This window comes from Balaenoptera borealis, assembly GCF_965194805.1.
Source record: "Balaenoptera borealis genome assembly, chromosome: 3".
NCBI classification, from domain to species: domain Eukaryota; kingdom Metazoa; phylum Chordata; class Mammalia; order Artiodactyla; family Balaenopteridae; genus Balaenoptera; species Balaenoptera borealis.
Window position 1 is genome coordinate 12,130,210 of NC_138866.1, and position 12,350 is coordinate 12,142,559.

General features: G+C 34.8%; 1 protein-coding gene across 6 annotated transcripts in view; it reads left to right on the forward strand.

Moving 5' to 3' along the window:
• The window catches only part of TRIP11 (thyroid hormone receptor interactor 11), an 80,106-nt gene that overhangs the window by 8,020 nt on the left and 59,736 nt on the right, over nucleotides 1-12,350 (forward strand). For 3 of the 6 annotated variants that reach the window (XM_082384473.1, XM_082384474.1, XM_082384475.1), the window contains 3 exons: nucleotides 4,344-4,454; nucleotides 7,752-8,030; nucleotides 10,110-10,178. In XM_082384473.1, coding sequence (XP_082240599.1) covers nucleotides 4,344-4,454; nucleotides 7,752-8,030; nucleotides 10,110-10,178 — 459 coding nt within the window. Of the gene's footprint in view, nucleotides 1-4,343; nucleotides 4,455-7,751; nucleotides 8,031-10,109; nucleotides 10,179-10,199; nucleotides 11,714-12,350 lie in introns of those variants that run through there. The other 3 variants (XM_082384476.1, XM_082384478.1, XM_082384477.1) reach the window with 2 other exon arrangements.

The window sequence follows — 12,350 nt, forward strand, 5'->3', positions numbered from 1 at the left end:
CGAGGGAACACTTAATAGTATTTCAGCAAACAGTATTCTTAGAGGACTGTAGTAAGCATGTTTTCCCTTGCTAAGCCCATAAAAGAGAAAATGGAATTTAAATATAAGAAAATACTTTCTGACAACAAGCATTACTGAGCTCTGGTCTAGATTATCAGGGTCAGATTGTGGAATCTGAAAGTAGAGGGATCTCTCAAGAGGGACTATTGAAGTATTCTGCCTCAATAGAAGATGGCAAAAAGTAGAGGGATCTCTCAAGAGGGACTGTTGAAGTATTCTGCCTCAATAGAAGATGGCAATTTGGTGGCACTTAAGAGACCTTAGCTGTAATTACCTAATTAGTAGATGCTTCAGTGACAGATGAATGTAATAGCTTCTTTCTTTGTAAGGCTGAGATAGGAAGTAGTCCCTATAGTCCCTAAAGAAATCCTTGAGGAAGCACTCAGGATGGGCCCACCCCGGAGAATTAGATGGCAGAGATGTGTGTAATGGTATTAATTAAGCTAAATTTGCCAGTATACATCTGGGGGGGGGAAGCAAATGGGGTTAACCTGCTTAATGAATGACTGCTCTGTATTGAGGTTGAGAAGGGAGATAGAAATCTTCTGTCCCTCTGTTGATTTCAACTCTAGTCTCTCTCCTAATTTTATGTTTGGACTGTGGCAAGTGTGGTTCTAGTGTTCAAAACTATTTATTTTTGGTATAACACATCCCCAAATGAAAGCCAACTTCCTTGTTTGGTGCTTATTCAGAGTACCGTGAGCTACTCAAATACTGGGTTGGCCAAAAAGTTTGTTTGGGTTCCCGAACAAACTTGGACTTCCCAAGGACTTTATTTTCTAAGGTGATTTTGACTATACATGATTCTTGCCTTCTATCAACACATAAGCACTTCATAAAGGTAATGCCTTATGTGACTGCAATAAGAGAAAGTGAACATATGATTGAAACCACTAGGAAATTACAATAGAAAATTCTATTTATTTAGAAAGTTTTAGTATAGACAGAGGCCAGTATGTTTTCTAGAGGAAATTAGATTTGCTTACAGATGTTAATATTTGAAATTGACTTAATTAGTTAAGTTTCCTCAGTTGCAACTAATGGCAACCAATCTAAGCCAATTTAACCATCTGTGCCAAGAAAAAGTCTTCACATTTACCATCTCGATCCAATGTACTTTTAATTTTTTTGTTTTAAGTTATTTTATAAAAAATTTACAGAAGAATAAAATGATAGTGAAAAACTTTATTAGAAATTTTAATAAGAACTTATATATAGCAAACTCAGATTTTTATTCCATGTGTTTCTGCTTTTGAAAGCATATATGCTCAAAATAGGCAATGTTCTTTGAATGCAGTTAACTGCTTATTAACTCTTTTTGTGAACTGGAATGTATCTTACCTTGTAAATACTGATTCCAGATTTCAATTACATCTCCAATAGATTTTAACCTCGTATTACTTCTGGTTTTTCTTCCTGACTTGTGTCATTAAAACCAATACTTATGAAAACTTTGACGGCTTATGATTTTGTTAAAGGTGTGGCTGTTTGCTCCATAATTACAAAGCATTTTTATTCTTAGATTTATAAATACCAGTTAGAGTGATCAATCCACTGAGTTTTTTCATTTTTATGTCATCTGTTTCCTCCTAGTCACCTGTGTATACACCTGCCTTCAGCATTTGTCCATGTAGGGACTGTATCAAGTAAATGCTGGTGTACAAATATCATACATAATGAAAGAATACTGTTACATATCCATTTAGTAAAGTGGCATGAATGGTTCAGGTTTTTGTCACAAAATATTGTGAGATAAAATCTTTTCTTATAGAATGACTAACTTCATGAGAACACCATATTTCCTTTTTGTTCTTAGAAATATGTTGTTCACTCCTCAGTTCTTGAGTTTGAGAAATTCATCTAGGATATTGTTATTCAGTAGACTTGTTATTCGAAGACTTGTCTGAGATTTTGCTTCTACATTCATTTTCACCATAACCATTAGACTCTAGAGTGCTGTTTTCTGTCTCTTTGCATTTATCTTCTCAGTTGTCTAATTGTGGAATATTTTCCTCTGTCAGTTTTCTTCTCTGTTGAAAAGTGAAAATTCTGAATTTTCAATTGTGTTCAATGAAAGTGAAAAAAAAAAAAACTCCTCCAAAAACAAACAAACAAAAAAACCGCTGCAAAGATGGTGTCTCCAGATTGGCTTTTTCCTTTTTAAAAGATGATGCAGTACTTTGGGTAATGCAGTCAGAAAACTGGTTATTTCACTGTTGCATCATTCTTCTAGGTGATTCCATCAGTTCTTCTGTTTTCTTAAGTCTTTTTTTAACATAGTTGTAAATAATTGATGATTAATGATTAATTCTTAGGATGATAAAATAGCAAAACGTTTCAAGATACAGAAAAAACAAGATCATTGTGACCTCATGATTATTCTTAGATTTATATTGTAAAAGGGCCCAATGTACCCTTATGGTAATTGCAAGATAGAATGAGTTTTAATCTTTTTTTTTTTTAAAGTATATTTTCTCTTTGTTTGTTGGAAGACTACTAAGAAAGAATAAATGTTTTAAATATCAGTCCTTAATATTACTCAAAAAAGAAACTCACAAACTAAAATTGGTTCCAGTAGACCTTGATGATATAGCAAGGGTTAAGCACAGTGGAATAATTTAAGGATATGAGTGTGTCATGGATTCCAGGGGCATAAATTTTAGCCAGTCTTTAGGAAAGGGCTTCAACCGGAACTGGATGCCATCAGGAATCCATCGCTCTCATTTTTATTCCTCTCTGTTCTTTGTGTGTGTTTATTCTTTTTTCCTTTCAGACCAGCCCCCTCTGCTTCATATTTCATATAATAGAAAATATGACCACGGACAACTCCTGGCATGTTTTGGGTCGCCACATGAAGAGAATCTGTCCTTCATATGTGTTATCAACCTTTCTGACTCTTACATGGCTAGGGAGATGAGGAAAGACAACCAATTAGTTATTGGCCAAATTGGAAGTTTTCCAGTTCTGGTTATTCATCAGAGTTAAACAAATAGCCTTAGGTATTTTTATGTGAAAAAGCCTAGAGTGGACTTTATTACTAGGTTTTGACTTTAGTATATTCTCTTGCCTCAGTTATGTATGGTATTTTCATGTGAACAGCTCACAGAAAATCGTGCAAAAGCAGCCAGTAGATTAGAAGGTAATTAGTTGTGTGACCATTGGTCCTGTTTCTTATTCATATTTCTGCAAGATAACCAAGGTCTGTTAGATTTCTGGAGATAGACTCCCAAACTAGGGTTTGTGTGTGTGATAATTTTTCCTTTATTTTACACCATTGATTTTCTCTGGGAATTCATTTAATCTCCCTGGATCATAATTTTCACATCTGTTGATGTAAGAAATTCCTAGAATCTAAGAAGAAAACAGATGACATCCTCAAAGTGAAAAAGTCTTCACCTTCTAGTGGGAGCTTTCTTTCCCGCCATGAATCTCCTTATTCTCAGTTACCATTGTTAAACTCTGCTTGCAGATACATTAGTAGAATTCTTAGTACATTATTATCTGTAATAATTTGTAAATTCCTTTTTGCAGAAAGTTTTAGTGTCCGTTTCTCTTGCTCCATTATACCCTTATTCATTCAAATGTCAAAGGATGATATTAGGTTAACATAATTTAATACTTAGGTACATAAAATTTAAGTATTTTTTTTCATATTTTCCAACATCTTAAAACAAAAGACTGTGATGTCTAGATTCATTGAATTATATTTACAGTATTTTTTGTACTTCTAACTGTGGTTTTCCAAACTGAGTTCTAGTAGTGGTTTTTAAAATGGATTTTTCAGAGGTGCCTCACTCAGGAGCCTAGGGTTCAATCAGACAAGTAATGTCAGGTTTTGGCCTCCTACCTATACTTCAGCCATAAGTCTTTTTTAAAAAAGGTTTCTTTAAAAAACTTCTCCTGTTCAGGGAGAAAACAGAAGTTTAAACATGTAATCTAGGTCATTCATTTACCAGACATTTATTGCTTACTGTATGCTAGACACTGGGTGTACAAAGATGGAGGAAACACTGATCAGTGAGTTTTTCTTAGCAGAAAATCAAACTGAGCAAGATTTTTAAAAAACTTTGGTTCAGAATTATGCATAATCTCTATAAACATGCTTATTGCACTTGTAACTTTAATTGAAATTGTGGTTTAAAGGTCAGAATTCTGAGACCTACTATAGTACATCTTTTTTGTGCATGAAGCAATATGTTTTTCATAATGCCCTGCACATAACTGTTACTATCATGTTTTACTTTTAGTCTTTTTCTTGAAAACACTTTTTTCTTTGCTTCTAGAATGAGAGACTCAAAAAACTTTGTACTGATCTGGAAGAGAAGCATGAAGCATCAGAGCTTCAAATAAAGCAGCAGTCTATGAGTTATCGAAATCAACTGCAACAGAAAGAGGTAAAGGTTATTACACTTACTTCATATTTACTTCACTGTAATGTATTTAGGATGGTTTCTAAAAGTTATAAATCAAGCTCTGTTTAGATCCATGAAAATATCAAAAGAGTGTTAAAGTTAGTAATTTCCAACTCAGTATGATATCACTAATTTAACAAGAACTCTGTAAGCTTTTACATTTATATGACATAAACTAACCTTTGTGGAGTTTAATTTCTACTTTCCAAAAGAAGAAAAGTCTTAGTGTACAATACCTTCAGGCATTTGTTGCTTATAATTTCTGATTTTATGAAACTTATTTCTCATCTATTTACCTAAATTTGTTTTAAATCATTGTGATTGTTAATAACATTTCTTTTTTAAAAAATGATTTTAACTACAAGTGTTAACATATGCTTATTAGTGTTTACTTGATTTTCCATGGAAAAACGGAATATTAGGTATTTTATAGTTGACTTATACTGTTCTATAATTTTTCCCCCTTTAGTTTGATAGAAATAGTTATTTTGGAAGTAGCTTATCTTTCCTTTGCAGTTTTTTTAAAAAAATTAATTAATTAATTAATTAATTAATTTTTGGCTGTGTTGGGTCTTCGTTTCTGTGCGAGGGCTTTCTCCAGTTGCGACGAGCGGGGGCCACTCTTCATCGCAGTGCGCGGGCCTCTCACTCTCGTGGCCTCTCCCGTTGCAGAGCACAGGCTCCAGATGCGCAGGCTCAGTAGTTGTGGCTCACGGGCTTAGTTGCTCTGTGGCATGTGGGATCTTCCCAGACCAGGGCTCGAACCCGTGTCCCCTGCATTGGCAGGCAGATTCTTAACCACTGCGCCACCAGGGAAGCCCTCCTTTGCAGTTTTGATAATATTATATAATTTAACCAATGTTACTACAAATCCTTAAAATAATAGACTATGTCCCTAATGTTTCATTCTGTCATTGAATTCTCTTTAGTGTTTAGTATGTAAGTGGAATTCAGTAAATGATTCTGTGGAATTGAGCCACAGAATTTCTTGTTTAATTATCCAGATCACTGGGGTGTTCGTCAGTTTGTTGATTAAATGTTCATTTCTACCATCACTTTATATTTGGGTTTTTAAAATTTAGATGCATTGATTTCAAGTTCTTTTAGTGACATACTAAGATGAAAAATAAAAGTAAACCACACTGAAGATAAATATAAACATTTAAAGAAGAACTTAAATTTCCAATCTGGAATTGATTTCATAAAATACAATAAAAATGAATTACTACAAAAATAAAATGAATGTAAAAAAGCAAAGTTACAAGTTCAAATGAAAGTTAAAAGCCCACTTTTTTTTTTTTTTGGTAAGGATTCAGAAGATGTAAAATTACTCTGTCAACTTGCTTTATTTTTTTTTTTAATTTATTTATTTGTTTACTTTATTTTTGGCTGCGTTGGGTCTTCGTTGCTGTGCGCGGGCTTTTCTCTGGTTGCGGCGAGCGGGGGCTACTCTTTGTTGAGGTGCGCGAGCTTCTCATTGCGGTGGCTTCTCTTGTTGGGAGTACGGGCTCTAGGTGCGCGGGCTTCAGTGGTTGTGGCTCACAGGGCTCGAGCCCATGTCTCCTGCCTTGGCAGGCAGATTCTTAACCACTGCGCCACCTGGGAAGCCCCTGTCAACTTGCTTTAAAAGTCTTTAAGCCTTACTCTTTTAGTTTCTTTACTTATCTTGTCACGGACTGGTAGCAAACATTCGTGGCATTGGTCCACAGACCACACTTTGAGCAGCACTGATTTACAGATACTCCGATAGAGCAGTAGCTGAATCGCCCAGGGGTTTACAGCTGAATCATAAAAAATACACATTGTTAGGTCCTCTAGGAGATTCTGATTTAGTGTACTGGGAAGGGGCTCTGTTACTGGTATTTTTCAAAAACCCCATAGCTGATTCTGATGCTTACATCCTAGTTGAAAAAATTGCTGTGGAATAATCTGGCATTTTATTTTCTACTTAACTATGGATATTAGAGGGCAAATTAAGAATTCAAGTTTAGGAATACGTCTTTGTTAGTAGAGTTTATACTTTTTAACTCTACAACTTGATGTAAATGTCTGTTGTATAATGAGAACTTTCTTTGCATTATAGCTACATTTGAAAAAAATTGTTGATTTCAGTACTTTTTACTAGAATGAAAGATAATATATACTTTAGATCTGCTATTTTCTGAATCTATTTGTTGCCCTTGTTGTGATGTTCATATTGCCCAAAGATGCAATTTGCCTCATATCATTTATGGGAAAATAAAATTTGTACATTATTATAAATCTCCATTAGAAAAGGGGCTCTGATACGAAAAAATGTTTACTATGACATTTAACATAATTGTATTTGATTTTTGTTTGTCTAATTGCTTGACATTAGAAATACTGTTACTTGCTGACTGCCTCCTCAGTATCAAATTTTCCTCCGTTGTGGCAGGTTGTCTTTTGGACTAGCTTGAGTATTTTACAGAAAGCTTATTTCAGTTTTCTCTAGCTTGCTTTTATGTTTTGAGTAATCTCTTACTTGGAATGGATGTGGCATTATGGTAAGTCCTATTTTTATAACTTCTTTTGGACATTGACCTGGTATTGCAAGCCTTCAGTCAAAACTCCACTCGGGGTTTCACGGTTTTTATACTGTTGTCTCCCTGAGTAGAATCAGATTTTCACCGGCCTTTCTTTGCCAAGGCTAAAGCCAAGGCCTCTTTCAGTGCATGATTTCTTTCTAAGACTAATGGGCTATTAATCACAGGCTTACTGTGAAGATCGGATTAATAAATCAAAGCTTTCTTCCAGCTGTGTTGTGTAGACCAGTACAAAGTTACCTGATTCATGGTGCATTTTAAGCCTAAATCCAGCCATACATAATCAGTTACAAAAGACTCTTCCAACAGGTGTTCTAAGGAAGCTTACCAGTGCATAGACTGTTGCAGCTTTTATTTTCTCATCTCTTGAGGCTTGATAATCACAAACAGAACCCTAAGAAATTGCATATACTATACTACCTGATATGTAGAAGATGGTAAACTGATGTTTAACTGAGGATTTTATTGCTTTAGTTAATGTAGGAGTGGAATTCTGTTGCTCATATTAATCGGAACATTATCTATGCTGTATGGTAATCATGGTTTTGAAATAAAAATGTTATGTTGGGGTGTTAATAGACAACTTGGATTCAGTTGATAGAGTACTGTCGTTGGGTCATCTTAAACTATTATAGCTTTTAACATTATGAATGTATAAAAGGGTCAATATGGTTATTTTGAAGTACCTTCTCTAAAATATGGATTATAAATATAGGTAGAAATCAGCCATCTTAAAGCAAGACAGATTGCGCTGCAGGATCAGTTGCTGAAGCTGCAGTCAGCTGCTCAGTCAGTGATTTCAGGAGCTGGTGGTGTACCAGCAACCACTGCATCTCCTTCATTCGGTTATGGTTTAAGTCATCATGCTTCAGCTTTCCACGATGATGACATGGATTTTGGTGACATCATTTCATCACAACGAGAAATAAACAGATTGTCAAATGAAGTCTCAAGACTTGAGTCTGAAGTTGGCCATTGGAGGCATATTGCTCAGGTAGGTAGAATTTTCATGAGTTTTTGAAAACTGTGAGTGAGTAAAAGTAATGATGCCATGTGTAGAAGTTTTGGTATCAGAAAGAACCCTGGACTAGGAAATCAGAAACCTGTATTCTGATTCAGCCAGTGACTTTTTAAGTGGTTTTAGTCAGGTCATCTTTCTCTCTCAGCCTCAGTTTCCCCTTCTGTACAATATTTGGAAGAAATTTCCAAAAAATTTAAAGCAAGAGAACCATGCTTTAAAATAAAATTAAAAGCTACAAGTCCAGCACTTAAAGGAGACAAAAATGGAGTTGCTGTGGTTGAACCAGCACCTCTTCCCCTGGAGTCCCTGAGACTTCTCTGGTGGAACCAAGGCACCAGATTTGAAACTACTTGCTTAGATGTTGTCTGAGGTTCTTCTTTGCATTAATTATATGTAAAATGAAAAATCTGATAATTGGTATTATAAAACACATAAACTATTATGTGTTGTTTCTCACACATTAGAATAGAAATTAAGTCCTTCCTATTTTGGGCTGTAAACTTTCTTCCAAGGATCCCTTTTTTATCTTCTTTATCAGATTTTATGTATTACTGAGGTTGCCAATACACAGGAGACCTGAAATAAACTGGAACATTGTTCATATAGACTTTATTCCATCAGTGTGGAGAAAAATAAAGTATATAATAAAGAGTTATTTTCTATCTTTTTGTGAGTGTAATCTTGTTGTGTAAAGGCGAAATCCTCCCAATTAAAATGATCTCCTTGCTTCCCAAGTTGCTAGACATTCCCAGTACCCAAGATAAACCTTAAGAGAGGATGATCTGTTTGTCCATCTTATCTCTGAAAGATGGTAGTTCTTAAACTTTGTATGTGTAAGAATAACCTGAGGAATTTGGTAATATTGTAGGTCCCCTGTCCTACCTTAAGAGATTAGAGATTAATATTTTGTAGCCTATTTTAGGATGTTGAAAAATATAGTCAAACAAATAAGTACCCAGGTGATTCTGATGATCTGAGGAACACATTTTAAGAAATGTTGCCTAGGTAAGATTTCATGTGGAAAAGGTTTGGTATATTTCCTTTAGCATATCTTGAATGCCTACTATATGACAGACCTGTACTGGGATGTTACAGTGAAAAAGGTATAATCAGCACCTTTCAGGGGACTTAATTTTCTAGTAAAGCATAATTAAAATTAATATTTGTATCATACTTTACAAGATGTTTCCATATGTACTAATCTAATATATTATCTTTAATAACTATGAGAGGTATTTATTACCTCTGTTTTGCAGATGAGCAAAGTAAAAATTTAAGTAATACATCCACTGTCACAGTGATTAAGTTGTGCTTCAAACACACATCTTTCGACTTCAAATCCTATGTTCTTTCCAATGTACTGTATTCCTTCTTTTATCCAGAGAGCAGCTTTTGGTTCCTTAACATGCTATAGTAAATGTTAATAAAGATAAATGAGCAACATACAGCTTTGAATGAGAAGAAAATCATGCAAAAGCCAATATATTAATATTAGCATTATTATCAATGTTAATATTAATCTTAGCATTAATATTGGGTAACTTTCCATTTTAGAAATTAACCTTTTAGAAAGCTGCTTGACTATCATCAGATTTACATTTTGTTGAGCCAAGAAAAATATTCTTTGGTGTTTTCCTTCTTATTTTGTAAAAGTATTGTCTTCCCTAATTAGTTAACAGACTCTTGAATGGTATCTTGTATTTATTGTGTATTACTCACTATTGGACTAGGTTCTTTAAAAGGTGCTTGGCATTCTTTAATAAGAATTTGTCTGGGAAATAAATGCCCCTCGTTTTTTCTTACTTACATTTGTTTTTTAAATTTTTTTTAATTGAAGTATAGTTGATTTATACTAGTTTCAGGTGTACAACACAGTGATTCAGTATTTTTATAGATTACACTCTGTTTAAAGTTATTATAAAATATTGGCTGTATTCCCTGTGCAAATGCCCCTTTTTTAAAAAACGTATCTTCTAATAAAGTTAGTTTCTGACTTTCTCTTTTGTAAGAAGATCAGTACAATTATTTTCTAATTGTGTTTTTCTGATCTAGACTTCTAAAGCACAAGGATCAGATAGCTCTGATCAAAGTGAAATCTGCAAACTACAAGATATCATTAAGGTAAGGTGGATTGTTGGAACAATGGCTGTTATACATCTAAAATTTGTTTATTAAAAGTGTAAGCCTAGGGGCTTCCCTGGTGGTGCAGTGGTTAGGAATCTGCCTGCCAATGCAGGGGACACAGGTTCAGGCCCTGGTCTGGGAAGATCCCACATGCCACGGAGCAGCTAAGCCCATGTGCCACAACTACTGAGCCTGGGCTCTAGAGCCCTCGAGCCACAACTACTAAAGCCCACGCGCCTAGAGCCCGTGCTCCGCAATAAGAGAAGCCACTGCAATGAGAAGCCCGCGCACCTCAACAAAGAGTAGCGCCCGCTCGCCGCAACTGGAGAAAGCCCACGTGCAGCAACAAAGACCCAACACAGCCAAAAATAAATAAATTAAATAAGTAAATTTTTAAAAAAATGTATAAGCCTAAATTAATAAAAGGCTCAGTTATAAAAGTATTTTATAGATTATGATATTCACTTTTTTTTGCTGTTTTTATATCTTCTCTATTCTTTATGGCACCTTAAGTATATAATAATATCTCTCTTTCCAAAATCATTTGGTTTTGAATATTTATTTATTAGGTAGTTTATATTTCATAAGTCTCTATCTTCTACTGTATCTCGTAAAACAGTCTTTATTAAAACAATTCTAGGGTCACTGAAATTTCAAGGGTTAGGGTTAAAGGATACTGACAAAATACAATGTTAATATTATTTATTGTAAACAATTATTTTCCCTTCATGGTGGAATTTTGCTAGTTTGTGTCAATTATTTCCTTCAAGAGAAGGCTCAGTTACATATACTTAGCAGGGCAGTGAATTGTTTTTAGTATGTAAATTATTGTCATGTATAGAATTTTTTTAGTTTTGGTTTTATTGTTATTACAATACCAGTGTGGATGGGTTCCTCATTCAGACCTGGCTTGGAATCCTGGCTGTGCTGCTTTGGGCGAGTTACTTAACTTTTACAAGCTTCTGTTTATCATCAGTGAAGTAGATATCATAATATTCTTTATATAGAGGGTTCTTACATATATTGGTAAGAAACATAATAGGTACTTGCAAAGGGCTTTGTGTATATGTATTACTTCTCAGACAGCCCATATTTTGCAGATGAAGAAATGAAGGCTTGAGGTCATGGCTTACTCAAGGTCATGTAGATACAAAGTGGTGAGGTCAGACTTTAAACCCAGGCAGTAGGAATCCAGAACGCGTCTGGGGAGCCACTTCTCTGTACTGTCTCCCTATGAAAAAGTCCCAGTAGGAAAAAGTAGTACTTAAATAGGCAAATCACAAAAGAATAAATGCCAATGGACAGTAAATATTAGCCTTGCTAGAATTAAAAATGTATATTAAAGGAAGAGTTGAGATGGCACTTTTTTTCCCTCATAAAACTAACAAAGATTCAGGGAAATTGGGACTCTAATGCTGCTGGTGAGATGTGAATAGATGCTGTCCGTGGCAATCAATACCAGAAGCCTTAAACATTGCCTTTTGACTTTAAAATTCTACCTGGAAATGTATGCTTCAGAAACCATCATGAATGTATACAAAGTCTTAAAAGCTGTTAAAAGTGATGTTGATTAATATTAAATAAGAAAGCGTTCATATCTTAAGTAAAAATATAGGACGATATATACAATATGATTTGTGTAAAAATGTATTTATGCATTAAAAATATTGGGGAAAAAAATCCTCTCTTGTAGGATTGTTTTTGAGGTTTAAATGTAAACTTCCTTGTCAAGTACTGGTACATAAGTAAGTGCGTAGGACTAAAGAATAACTTTACTTGTCTTCTCAGGAAATAGAAGCTAATTTATTGATTAGGATTCTTGGCTACAACCAACAAAAACCATCTCTGGCTAAGTAAAGCATAAGAGGATTTATTAGAAGGAGCCAGGATACTCTGTCCACAGGATTGAAGGAAAAATTGAGCATTTTGGCCTCAGGAAGGGTAGAAATTAGACCAGCATCAGAGATCTAGGTAGTGGGACACAGTGGATAGGCTCTCCAGGGTGCAGCTATTATAATGCTTCTGGTCTAAGCAATTTCCCTCTTTGAAAGACGCAGCTGAATATCCAGGTTCCTAGGAGAGAGATAGTGGTCTCAACTTGGGTAGCGAGACACCTTGGTTGACAGTTTAGGGGTCCTGTCAAGACTGAGAGAAGGAAAGACTGAGCAA